Source organism: Lemur catta, chromosome 18 (assembly GCF_020740605.2).
Source record: "Lemur catta isolate mLemCat1 chromosome 18, mLemCat1.pri, whole genome shotgun sequence".
Lineage (NCBI taxonomy): Eukaryota > Metazoa > Chordata > Mammalia > Primates > Lemuridae > Lemur > Lemur catta.
In genome coordinates, this window is record NC_059145.1 from 43,381,242 (window position 1) to 43,395,468 (window position 14,227).

Genomic DNA, 14,227 nt, shown 5'->3' on the forward strand with positions numbered 1-14,227 from the left:
AGGTGACAGAATCAGGATTCGACTCTGTTGCTTTTAACCACAGTGCTAACAGACTGCTTCTTTTAAAATACCTTAAAATCTTTTAAAAAAATTTAATTTTAAAAGGGCCTAAATTCCATTTTGTTGGAAAAACCTAGGCTCTAGAAAATAGTGGACCTAACTGAGGGGGATACTGCTCCGATTGGAATAGTGCAGTATCTGAGACCACCATCCTCAGCTACGAGGGGCAAGGACACACCCTAGTCAACACTAACGCAAGGAACCTCCGGCCTTCCTGGCATTACCTGCAGGTAGCTGCTCACCAAACTGCTCATGCTGGAGCTGCGGCTGGGGGGTTTCCACAGGTAAGCGGAAGAGCCAGTGGCCAGTGTCCTCCTGTGGGGCCACAGAACAGACATACCTACATTCAGAGCAGGAAACATGCACAAAGGTACACATACACGGAGGCCTTGGTGGTCACTAGGCAACCAGGTGGTGGTAGAGGGCACTGCCTTCCCTGATAGAATATAAAGAGGTAAAACCCAACAGTTTCCACCAAAGAGCACGTCTATATTGGTCTGTGACAGATGGACTCCATGGCTACAGTTTAAACATCATGACTTTCCTCCCACTGCCAAGAACAAAAATTAAGCGAACATATATTTCTCAATTTTTGGTTTAAGTTTTCCTTGAGCTTTTGGTGCCTGCCTTACTCTGTCTGTCTGTGAGGAACAAGTAGCAGTCAATTTGGTAAATAAAAGTCACACTGTGCTTAGGGGCTCACAGTTTATATTACACATATATGATGTGGCTGGAAGACCTGCTTCTAGCTCACATAACCACACTGGACAGTGCAGATGTAGAACATTTTCCTCATTGCAGAAAGTTCTACTGGACAGCATTAGTTTAGAAATACAAAGGCTTCTGTGATAACTCTTGTTTAGCAAGAATATTGGAAACCAAACACATTTTTACTTCACTAGAATCATCTCCTAAATCTAAAAGTATAGCATTTTCAAACTTGTTAGTCTCCACAACCCAGCAATTGCTCTTCTCAGTATCTTCCCTAAAGACGGTTGCCTCTGTGCATGAGGAGACGATGGAGATGCTCTTGGCAGCACCAGAACTGTGGAAAAAGTGGAGCCAGACTAACTCTGAATTGCTAGGCAAACAGACAAACCATGGTTTATTCAAGCAACAGAATACACTGCCCCATGGGTCAGCATTTCTATTTTTTTTTTTTTTTTTTTTTGGTAAAGGGCCAGACAGCAAATATTTTGGGCTTGTGGGCTACATGGTCTCCGTCACAACTCAACTGCCCCTGTAGTATAAATGCAGGCATAGACAGTATGTAAACAAATGGGCGAAGCTGTGTTCCTCCTCACTCTGTAGGTATAGAACTCAGTGTGCAAACAGATACAAAATCTCAAGAATAGCACAGAAAAAACAAGTAGGGAAAGGATAGCTGTCCCATGATTCAATGTATATAAAAATACATATAAAATAAAACTATATATACATATATACATAACTACCATACATAAAATATTTATGGATATACACATAGTAAAAATGTAAGGTTTTGGAATGACACGTGTCAACTCTAGGGCTGTGATTACTTCTGGATGGAGAGAACAAGGGAAAGGACAGCAGTAGGGTAGGGCTTTAGCTGTTTCTATAATACTTTATCTCTTTTAAAAAAATATCAGATCTAAACGACCCCCCACCCACAAGAACCAGCCTGAAGGGGCTCCCACTGGCCAAATATCGGATAATTTAAGCTTCAAAATAAATAATGGCAGTGACAGATGTAACTGATTGAATAAAGTAAGAATCCATGAGTCAACACAATTTATGAATACATAAATAAATGCATTAATAAATGGGAAGAAGGAAAAGGGCTTACAGTAGAATGCCAACTAATACGGTAAAAGGAACCATGGAGTTAGAAAATCACTCTGATAACCATGATGGGAAAACTGCTTCAGGCAAGAATTATCAATGGATGTTAAAACTAATGGGTGAAAGAGAGATTTATGTGAAAAAGGATCATAACATAATCTCAAAGTATCTTCCCATGAGATACATATTCATTACAAAGGAAGAAATATTAACTTTAGGAGAAAACTGTCAAATACCACCTTAACCAAATGACCGTGGTTAACCTCACGAGTAATTAAACAAATCCACTTCGTGTGCCTCCAGATATAATGTGCTGACAAGGACACATCTGAGGTGTTCCTGTCAAAAATGCTTAACCTGAATCTAACAATGAGGAAACAACAAACTCAAATTAAGGAACATTTTACAAAATAGCTGGCCTGTACTTTTAAAAAATGTCAATGTCATGAAAGACAAAGACTGAGAAAGTGTTCCAAATTCAAGGGGCCTAGAGAGGCATGGCAATTAACTAATTAACAATCAACTAACATGTGATCCTGGATTGGATCTGACATTATGAGAGACGTTGAGATGATTTGTAAAATTTGAATAAAGTCTGTAGATTAGTAACATATTGTATCCATGCTAATTGCCTGATTTTAATGATTACACTTGAGGTTATAGTTATATAAGACGTCCTTGATTTTAGGAAATACACAATGAAGTACTTAAGAGAAAAGGGGGAATCAAGTCTGCAATTTACTCTCAAATGCCTTACAAAATAAACCAACATATATAAAGAGAAAAAATGATAAAATAATTATAGTAAAATACTGATCACTGGGGAATCAGGATGAAGGATAGATGAATACACTGTACTATTTTTGCAACATTTCTGTAATTCTGAAATGATTTCAAAATTAAAGTTTTGAAAAGGACATCTGAAGATGGCAAAATGTAAACTATTAAATCCTGGTGGTTCATATATGACTTATCATATTCAGCACTTTTCTCTGCATAAGAGCTATTTCCTGATAGAAAAAATATGAAAATTAAAATTTAAAAACCTTATTAACACAAAGCAAAACAAAAAAAATGAATGCTGGACTTGAGTTTAACCCAAGTGTGGTGCCCCAGCCCTGCTGCCCACCAGCCGTGTGACTCTGGGCAAGTTGCTCCACTGTCTTAGCCTGTTTCCTCAGCACTTCCTTCCTGGAGTTGTGGCGAAGGCTCTGCTCAGTGGTGTGAGTGCCACACTGGTGAAATGTATGGCTGGCTTGATGGCCGCAAAAAAGAAAAAAAGAAGGAACAAAAACACAGCAACCTTTCTAGCAACCTTACATGGAAGAGCTGTGGCTTCCACTCTGTCTCTTATTGCCTGGAGGGCTTCTAGGATAACTCCTAAACACACAGGGGGAAAAGCCCACTTGCTCCTCCCCCAAAGCTCATTTTAAAAACCTTTGGTTTTGCACACACATCTCCACTGACTCATACCCCCTGGCCAGTTAGGTTGGTTTAAGGTTGGAGCCATCAGATGTTATCATTAGTAATGATTCAACAATGTCTGTAAAATTAGCAGGCGTAAGAGCTGCAAAGCTTTTTGTAATTTACTGAGCAAGTAAAATTGCTTTGAATAGACTGGTGGCAACCTTCAAAATTTCAAACATCTCTTTCCCTGTCTTTTAAACCATGCAATTCCTCAAAGTACCTGGCGAATGTCGGCCAGGCAGCATCCAAGTCGTAGCCCCTCGATGCCAGGTCAAACTGTACCTCCGTCAGCTCGTAGAGCTGACCCACAATGTCAGAGCTCAGCTTTGGCTGCAGAAAGGGGCTTCTTGCATAGTACCAGTCACTGCAGAAAAACATAAAATGTGTCAATTACGAAAGCAATAAAGATAAGGAAAGAGTGAATTTAATCAGTCCTGCAGGCTGGGTTCTGTCTCTTCAAATTCCAACTCAGGTTACTAAATTATTTAAAGACATACACACATAAAGCAATTTCATTTTCACTGTAGGAACACATAACTCTCAAATAAGCTTGCCCTTCTTCAAAGAAATTACTGTTGTGATGTGGATGCTTATCATTTATTATTTATATCTTAACTATTTCTCAAAAAGGATCTGAGAAACCTTAAATCTCAATTACCTGCCAAGAAACGCAACTGCAGGAGAAAGAACACTTCCTTTTTCAAAGACAGCTCACCTTCTATTCCATTTCTAGAACTCAATATGGGACTCTGAACTCACTGCTAATTTCTGTCCAAACACCAATTTCAAAGCCAAGGAACAAACTATTAACATATATTCAGAAACATCATCTGCACTTTGAGGTAGTGGCTGTTCATTTCAGGTAAAGCAACAAGAATTTAAAAAGATAATACTAGGCCGGGCGAGGTGGCTCACGCCTGTAATCCTAGCATTCTGGGAGACCATGGCGGAAGGATTGTTTGAGCTCAGGAGTTCAAGACCAGCCTGAGCAAGAGCAAGACTCCATCTCTACTAAAAAAAAAAGAAAGAAATTATCTGGACAACTAAAAATATGTAGAAGAAATTAGCCGGGCATGGTGGCACATGACTGCAGTCCCAGCAACTCGGGAGGCTGATTAGGAGTTAGAAGGCCTGGCTCTGAGCTCCAGCTTCACAACTCAGCATTGGTGGGGCCTAGAGAAAGGTATTTAGCTCCTTGGAGCATCATTTACTCACCTGTAAAAAACTCAGTGCTACCTGCCCCGCATGTGTCGACGTCTGTGGCAGGAGAGGTAGAAGAGAATGATGGATGTGCAGGACCCTGCAGGTGCCACAGCACAACACAAACAGGCACTGCCGCTGCAGTTTTCATCATTATTATTAATGAACTTTAGTTCATTTACAAATACAGCATTGCTCTGTATTTACCTGGTCACTTTGGTGTTCATGAAGCACTGCTGTAAGGTGTCTGCCAACCTCTGGTGCACCAAGGAATAGCGAATAAATGCTCTTCCTTTCCCCAGAGATGTTCGGAGCTGGAAAAAGCAGATTACACAGAGATGAAGAGCTGTCAGCCTAACTCCAAACACAGACCTGGTCTCATGGATGGCTTGTAAAAAAGAGACACAGGGCAGAAAATGTCACCCAATTCTACCCTACACAGGGCTTCACTCACGTCCCTCAAGGACACAAAATATTTGATAACGTCACTCAGGAGTGAGGCTTGAAGTGAGTGAACCACTTGCAGGCCTTCATCTGAGAATAATCTGTGGACTCCAGCCACCATGTCAAGGAGGATGTATTAATGAGAGGCTCTCAAGCACCTGTGGATTCTATTGGAATGTCACTGTCCCTCTTCTGCTCCACCAGTCTCTGGGTTTGCAGTCAGGATTACTTAGAATAAAATTTGGAGGGAAACAAAGGGCTTTTCACACCAGAAGTGAGCTTGAGGAGGAAGAGACAGTCTCGTTTCAGCTAATGGTGGTTTGCTTCTGAGACACTGAGGGGACAGGTGCAGGACAAGGGGCCTAAGGGGCTTGGTGGGAGCACACGTGTAGGAGGGGACAAGGGGGACAAGGGCAGAGGCTGGTAAGGGGGACTTGTAAGGAGTGTTGCTGCATGTGTAACTCCCTTTTGTGTCCCTGCGACATCATCAGTAACATCCACACGTCTGTCAACGCTTTCCTGGTTGGATTTGTTCCTTCTTAGATATGCCAAATCACTGCACTGAGTCAGAAGGTGCCCAGGGGTGACAGCACAGGTGTCTCCAAGCAGCCCAGTCACATGGGGTAAGGACAAAATGGATATGCGTCTGTTTCACAAGTCTGGGGGAGAGGGCAAAGGAGGGCCCAGGTGCAGGCCTGTCTTCAAATCCACTCCCCCCGGTGCCCAGAACCACAGAACCAACTCAGAGGAAGAGAATGTGACTGGAACTGTTTTGAAGTTTAACTTCACCACTCAAAACATGGTTTATAAAAGGTTTCTGGAAACTTGTCGTGAAGATGGGGTATGCTGGTCAGAGACTCTGCCATGAGGCTGCCAAAGCAGGGCTCTGCCAGCGGGGAGCACATGGTGGCCAAGACGGACAGAATAAAGGGGCCAGCCAAAGAAGACACTGAGACCAGTTTGCAATTAGAATTCACACTCCTGATGTGTCAGCCCCAAAAGGTCAAGAAAGTAGGCAGGAACTCAAAACCTTCCAACCTACCACACATACCTGCTCTATCAGGCTCTGGCAGTGAGTGGGGTAAGCCGGAACGAATACCCTTCCCACCCCTTCAAAGGTCAGAAATATTTAACGAGTGTATATGGGGCAGTAGAAAGGGTAGCAGTGGTTTGACCAAGGAGGGACCCAACACCCCACACTATTAAGGTACCCGTTGTGGCACTAGATTGAGTCAGGAAACATGCAGTACAGCCTCAAGCACTGGCACGGTAACAATAGTGTAAACATCCTGCTATATATTAATAGTACCTGTTAGCGCCTTCTTATTGCTGACTCAAAAAATGATAACATAATATGAAGTGGTTTTAAAAAATAAAAAGGTGTTAAACATCTTAAACAACAGAAGCTGTAAGACATTTCACCATGTGTGTTCTGTGAGTGCAGCCAGGACACCTGGAAGCGAAGGCAGGCAGCAGCCTGACTTACTAGCTTTACATAAAGCACCACGGCACGTCTACCAATAGCTGATCTCGACACAGGCCCAGGGGAGAATCTTGATGACATTTCCATGTCCAAATACTTCTTCGTCGGATGAGTGAGATGAGAACAAAGAGCTCAGTGGTTCTAACCAGGAAACGCAGGCAGCTGGCAACAGCTGAGTAAGCATTGTGAAATGCAGCACGCCAGTCACACAAACACAGCCCTCCACACAGGCCCTGCAGAATTTATAAGACCCTCACATAACAGCCCATGTCTGTAAGCTCCCAGAGGCAAGAGCTTGTCCTTGTTTTTGGCAAACTGGCCATTATAACAGCCTTTAGAATGTAAAACTTTCGGGCCAAGCGTGGTGGCTCACACCTGTAATCCTAGCACTCTGGGAGGCTGAGGTGGGAGGATCGCTCGAGGTCAGGAGTTCGAGACCAGCCTGAGCAAGAGCAAGACTCCCATCTCTACTAAAAATAGAAAGAAATTATCTGGACAGCTAAAAATATATATAGAAAAAATATTAGCTGGGCATGGTGGCACACGCCTGTAGTCCCAGCTACTCATGAGGCTGAGGCAGAAGGATGGCTTGAGCCCAGGAGTTTGAGGTTGCTGTGGGCTAGGCTGACACCACGGCACTCTAGCCTGGGCAACGGAGCAAGACACTGTCTCAAAAAAAAAAAAAAGAATGTAAAACTTTCTTAATGGTAAACATTTAAGGCTATATTTTTCATCAAACCTATTAACTGAACTGATTATAAAAAGGAAGATATTTATTTTAAAAGGTATTTTTAAACACTTCTGAGGAAGGGAACAATACTTTCACTGTACTGCAAATCAGCCTCTTTATTTTTTGAGATCATGGGTCCGCTTTCACTACCTAATTCCTTAATTTTTTAGCATCTAATCGGAACCCATATACATTATACTGAGAAGCAATACAACTGAGAACAGCAAATCTGCAGGGTACACGAGAGCTGATTCTGATTCAAACCAGGCCGCCGTGTTGTGAGCCTGATGCCGAGCTATACTCCGTTCATCACGGTTAAACACAGTCCAAACTGTGCCCATTCTGAACCTCTGGAAATGGCTTAGTAGACCTTCACCCATTTTAGCTCAAATAGCTGCCTCCTACCCCAGACGGGCCTTATGCAAATGCTTCTTATCCATTAACTCTTACCCTCTCGCTTAAAGACCCAAATGGCACTCAATTATTAACAGTAATCCAAGTATCCAGCAACTCACCCAGCCCAGTGACCTCCTACGCCATTCCAACCAATGATGTCCCAGAGAGCAGAGTCTCCAACACAGATGAAACCACTAGATCCTATGGGAAGCAGAACCTATGCCAGCCACCAAAAAACCAAAATTCACGCAAGCAAGGAATGCTTTCTGTTTCTAGAAATTCAGTTTCCATGGCTTTGAACTGCCTAAAGATCTGCCTGTATTATGAGAAAAGAAGAGGAAACTAGCCAAAAGGTAGATATGTTTTTAGCAAGTATTCCATAAACCTGGGGGATGGGGATTAAAACTAAATTTATTTCCAGACTTCAGCATCTGAAGTCATAAAGTTGAAGGCTTTAGTTGCTCTGATACAGTGGCTGAGGAATGAAGAAAGGAAGGTGACAATGAGAACCCGTTCCGGATTTACGATGCATTAAAATAAAAACACTGCTGTACATCATGGACCTGAGTACCCTACCAGGCAAGAACCCACAAGACCTGCCCACACTATACAGATGTTAAAGAAACTCGCAAAACAAACTCCTCATCTTTTCAGATGTCAGAGAGTACAGATGGTGGGAAATGCTCAGCCCTCGAGGTCGGTGTATCTAACACCATCATTCTTGATAAGAAGAAATACATCCGGCTCCAGCTGGCGTGGTCGGGTGGGAGCTCTTCCCAGAACACCTCAGGCTGTGGCCTTTGTGGGAGGCCAGCCAAGGAGCATGTATGTTGACTTTAAAGTGACTTCATATTTATTGAAGAGATACTGAAAAGAAAGATGAAATGTACAAGCATCCTCTGGGGTTTACTTGCTCCCTAATAGGCAAAGTTCTTCACTCCTGGATGGGCTAAGCTGATGAGAGAGAGGAAGAGAGATTCTTTGGGGATTAAGGGCAGGAGAGTGTGTGTTTGTCATTCTGGACTTTTGTAAAAGGGCAAAGCCATGGCATTCTGCTTTTGGGGACTCCAAAGTGAATGTGGGAAGTTGCTCAGCACACCAGCGTTTTAAGAAATGTCTCTAGAGATCCCATATCACTCTCACGTCAAATCTAAGTTTCCTGGGCAAATTAAATTATAGGGAAAGCAGCCTGGCAAACTCTAAGAATTTTATCTAAGAAAATGAGTTTTTAAAAAAGATGGAGGTGTCCTATGCTGTATACCTTCCAAAGAGTCCATGAGCAGAGACTTACAATGTGAGCAGCCCACCCCGTTAGGTGACGTGTGAGGTGTGGTCAAATGTACACTCAGGGCTCGGCATTCCTCTGCTTGGGAAACACTCACTGAAGTGGGTTCCCTGAGCTTGAGCCACAGCAGAGTGGGCACTTGACTTACCTGGACTGGATTTCTCTACTTCTTTACCACCAGTAAACCCCCATTTCCTCACTTGACTCTCTGTAGCCAAGGTCTCTGCAGGAAACACTTAAGACAAGCAAGAGGAAGACACAAGGTCCTCGGCCGATCTGCTCAGCTTACCTCTGAGATAGACTTGACGAATCGAATCCCATCATTGGCTCCTTTCACCTTGGCCAGGCAGGCACAGAAGTAATCCCAGTAGTCCTTCTTGTTGCCCAGGAGGGTGGCCTTCTCTTTCTGATCGAACTGGGTAGGGAAAGAGACAGAGAGAGGAAGTTCAAACCCACTGCTGTTCATCCCGCCATTTAAATGATAAATAATAACAACAGCTTTTTAGGTGCTGGCACTGGGCGAGGCCCTCTATTGGCATTATTTTTATTTATTGGCAAATCAAGATGTTAATCCCAAAATGAGGGTGTTTTAATCCTCAATTTATAGACGAGGAAACTGAGGCTACCAGAGGTTAAGTAGCTGGCTCAAGGTCATACAATTAGTGAGACTGAGGAATAACAATGGCCCTAAAAGATTTATCCCTTGAGGGGACCGCTGTGCATAGAGCTGGGAAGAAGACCAACGAAGTTGCTATTAATATATGAGAAAGAAATACAAGTAAACAGTCTTCAGGGCAATATGGAGAGTGTTAACTACACCCCAATTTAGGGAAATAAGGTAATGACATTTTATCCCAGTTACTCAACTCTTAGGTTTCAACACTGTTTTAATAAACATTCAATAAATTCAAATAAATGTCAGCCCTGAGGCATTTCAAATCCAAAACCAAAATGGGCTTAACTGGAAAAGAAAAGGTCCATAAACATTTTTATGATGTTAAAGAACCTGCTGAAAAAGGCACGAGAAAGGTAAGCCCTTCAACACATTAAGGGGCCTTTCTTCTAGTGGGCTCTCACACTACATGCTTTGGTGGGATCTTGTAAAATAACAGTGTCCAAAATGATATAGGTATATCTTCCTCTAACATTTTATAGCATTTTCTTCATATAGTAGAAGCAAGATATGCATATGTTCTTAGGAAATCTACATACCACAATATGAAAAAAAAAGGAAAAGAAAAAATTGTAATCCTAATACCACTACCCTAAAATACAATAACTTGTGGTGCATTTCCTTCCTGCCTATTTCAGTTGCATATATTTTTCTACATCTGCAGAGTTCTCTACATTAGTACTTCTTGAACTAAGCAGGCATATGAGTTACACCATGAATATGTTAAAAGAAAATTTCCTGGGCTGGGAACCAGGAATATACTTCTAACAAGCTCCCAGGTGATGCTGATGCTGCTGGTCTGTGGCCTGCACTTGCAAGGGGTCCATGGATAATCTTCCAAGGGTTTACACACTCTTGAAAAATGCCTGTAAAAATGTGTAATTGAGGGTGTGCATATATACATACCTGTGTGTGTGTGTACATATGTATAACTATAATATATACATATATATAATGGGGGAGAGACTCCATAGCTTTCACCAAACTCTCACAATGGTATGTAACTGCCCCAAAGTTAAAGTCCTTGTTATACTATGACCTTGTGACCTGCCTTAAGATGACCTAAATGTTTAAAGAATGTTCTCCATTCCCAAATCCCTCCTAAGGGGCAATATTCTGATTTCCCAGAGAATCACACTTGGAAGATCAAGCTCTCCCTGGGGACTGCTCTGCCCTTCAATCTAACCATGAGGGCTTACTGGCTCCACTGAGCTTCATGAACTACAGCCTGAATGCTAATGAGTCACCCAAGAAGCAAACAAGAGACAATAGTGCAAAAATCAACACATTATAGGAGTCACTTACTTGCAGGAGATACTCAAGTTTATAAGAAAACTTATGCAAGCTGGTGCTGTCATCTGTGACGGGTTCTCCTGCTTCCTTAAATTCTTTGCTTAGTTCTGTCACAGCACCTTTAAGACAACAAACAGAAACATGTAACCAGATAGGGACCGAACTCAGAGAGAGAAACAGTAGCCTCAGGAAGCATGAGGAGTGAGTGGTCAGCGATGCACAGCACCTTGGAAATGGAGAAGGGTATAGTGTGTAAACATCCATGGGATATAAATCCAAGTCAGAGAGTGTTAAAATGTCCTGAGAGCCCACAGATACTTTACAGCAGCTTGCTGACTGGGCACATTTCTTGTTCATCCCTGTATGTCCACCACCTAGGGCTAGTAATTTGCATGCGGTGGCTGGTCAACAAATGCTTGCTATGTGGATGAATCATTAATCTCCTAATACTGACTTCCATAAAACTTTATCCTTTATTCTGGCCATATTTCTTGTTCTTCACTGTAACCCTACTGCTCAGTACAAGTAAGTGCGGGCTTTGAGAATGCTCAGTGTGTGCAAATAATAGTAATGACAATAACAACCCCGATGATGACAACAATACCTGCTTCTGTTAACTGAGTGCCCATGAGGGGCCATTTCTCATTTAATGTGGAACTGTGAGGCAGGGATTGCCTTATTTCAACAAATCTAAGATGCAAAGGTTCCTGGGACTAATTTTTACAAGGGACTATTGTCCAGTTTTGTCCTTCTAGAAGTGTCTGCCATGGCTGGCACTGACAGCCAGGGGTGCGGGGACCTGAGAAAGACATGGAGACTTCCTCCTCCACCTTTCTTCCTCTTCAGGCCAGGTAAATACCCACAGGAGATCTGAGCACTCCTGAAACTGTGAAAGAAGATGACTTTGGATATGAGATATGAAATTGTCAGCTCTAATCTCTGATAATCCAAATGTATTACTTATGAATAACATTAGCTTTATAGGAATTACACATTTGATTTTCTCAATAATCTTCAGAAGTAGGTGTTATCATCAAACCCACCTGGCACATGAAGGAAGCAATCACACATTGGAAAAGTGAAGGGACTTGTCCAAGGTTTTCAAGGGTTAAAAGGTAGGGGCAGAAGCTGACCCCACACCTGCCTCATTCCAAAGTCCTTGTAACTGCAGTCACCAAGAGGACGAGTGGGCTGGGCTGCTCTGCAGAGGTGTGAAGGCTGTGCACTGCACAAGGGCCTCAGTTAAGGACACCACTCTCGTGGCAGATGCTGTAGATCTGTATGCTTATTAGGACATTTACCAACAGATCAAAGTGAAAGGCCCTGAGAAAATGTCACCTTTAAGAACTCCCACCAAAGTGCTCTCTGGCCTATGTATAGGACATGGAGACCAGCCCAGGATGTCAGGATGACCAGGCTCAGCCAGTTCATGGGGTAGACAATGGTCTGGATCAGAAGCTCTACCTGAGATACTCTCCTTCATTCTCTTCCCTCCCAATACGGACCACTGGGTCCCAAAGTTATCCTTGAGAACCAGATTTTTGAAACACAGAAAAGATTGCCTACTTTGTGGAGAAACCTCTGAAGGCTAGTGGCAAACTCAGATGTGCAGGGGCTGTCATTTTACTTTCTCTGCCTCTCTGTGTAGATTTTTTTTTTTAAAAAGCATCTAACATTTTAGATGTTTTAGCTAGAAGCAGATTAGTGTGGTTAAGAGCACAGGCTGTTGGTGTGCAAACCCAGGCTCTGCTACTGACTGGCTATGTGACCTCAGGTAAATTATTTAATCTGTCTGTGCCAGTTTCCTCATCTGCAAAATGGGAATAACAACAGTATATGTTTCATTAGACCAAACATGAGGACTCAATGAGTTACTATCCATAAGACATGTGTAGGGCAGTGCCTAGTACACATGAAATGCCATGTAATTATTAGCTATCAGAGGCCCAAGCCACTGTAGATACAAAATTAAAAGCCTGAGAAAGTGATTTTATCTTGTTGACTTTGGACCTTCAGAATGAGGACTGTGCTGTGGCCATACTAGGCCGACATCTCTTGGTATAGGAGATAGCTGCTCATGGTGTCCAAGCAGTTAGGAATCTGAGCCTTTAGTCTGTCAAGAAAGTGCTGCTGTGGACTCCGCAGGCATGGAGAAGTGGTCACATACAACTGCGTCGCATCCAGTGTGCTGGAGTTCCAAACAGGCTTACGAGACCAATCCCGGGGATTGGTAGAGGATGGAAAACTTCTGACCCTTGGAACATCATCTGAAAGGGTAAAACTTGGAATGTGCAGCCAGTAAGAAAACAATCCGTTTCTCCTGAGTCTACAAAGCTTTGTCTGCATCTTTCCTGCCTTGCCCTTCTCCACTAAGATAAGGGCTACGAGTCACAGTCTGTCTCATTGCCTAGGGAAGTCGGAGAGGCCGCAGGCCCAGAACTGGAGTGTCTCCCAGGGAAGGAGCCATCTGCCAGCCAGGACCCAGTGGGGCAGCAAAACAAGACAGACAGGTAACTGGCCTTCCTGCTCAGAGGGAAGAATACTCCTCCCCATAGGAGCCAACTTCATCAGAGCCCAGAGGTTTGTGATAGCTTGAAAACAAAAATACACACACAAATTGAAATCAGACTTGGTCCCAGAGAGGGGTGTATAATTTTGTTTACAAACTGGCTTTACAGTGCTCTGAAAGAAGAGTCAGGCAAGCTCTCCCAGCCTTACACAAGGTGGATATGTCAGCCCCAAATACTTCAATATGATGTGTCCTGAGGGCTACAATTACCCCCGGGGTGAAGAAAGAGGAAAGGGCTGAATTTCCACTGGCAACAGCAAAAGCACAGTCACAAGCCCTCAGAACCAAACACGGTATGCCTAGCAACCCACATACCTTGCAAATCTCGGATGATTCTCTGGAGCTGGCTCTCTGCGCTGGTGGAAGCCATGCTGAGTCCGCCTTTCCTGGCTCTGTGCCCCCTGCCTGGGTGCGGAGAGAAGCTTAGAACTTCAGCCCTCGGTGGCTGTTTGGTCAGCAGTGGTCAGACTCCATGGTGGTACCTGCACAGGGGAGGAGGAGGCATGGAGGAAGCAGGCACAGACACAATTCAAAGACAATAATGGAGAAACTCTGCTCTGAGCCTAAAGATCACCCCATCTGGGTATCTTCCCTCAACAGGAGGGCTTGGCCTTTCTGTGTGGGCCTTGCCCCGTGGGCACTGTCTGGTTTGCTTCTGACACACTTATATTCAGACACAGTGACCTGGTTTAGGAGTTAACAAGAAACAAGATCAACCAAACAGTGCAGCGTACATTTTCTGAGTTCCCCTTCCATTTGCCTCTCAGGCAGGACTGCCTCAGTCTCTATCCTTAAAAATGTCACCC

At 43.4% G+C, this 14,227-nt stretch overlaps 1 protein-coding gene across 1 annotated transcript in view; it reads right to left on the bottom strand.

Moving 5' to 3' along the window:
- FYCO1 (FYVE and coiled-coil domain autophagy adaptor 1) overlaps positions 1 to 14,227 on the bottom strand; it is a 76,308-nt gene that overhangs the window by 47,113 nt on the left and 14,968 nt on the right. Inside the window, exons 2-7 of the mRNA XM_045529824.1 lie at positions 13,737 to 13,903; positions 10,865 to 10,971; positions 9,176 to 9,301; positions 4,756 to 4,862; positions 3,569 to 3,712; positions 285 to 375 (exon numbers count right to left, since the gene is read on the bottom strand). Coding sequence (XP_045385780.1) covers positions 285 to 375; positions 3,569 to 3,712; positions 4,756 to 4,862; positions 9,176 to 9,301; positions 10,865 to 10,971; positions 13,737 to 13,791 — 630 coding nt within the window. The 5' untranslated portion in view covers positions 13,792 to 13,903. The remainder of the gene's footprint in view (positions 1 to 284; positions 376 to 3,568; positions 3,713 to 4,755; positions 4,863 to 9,175; positions 9,302 to 10,864; positions 10,972 to 13,736; positions 13,904 to 14,227) is intronic.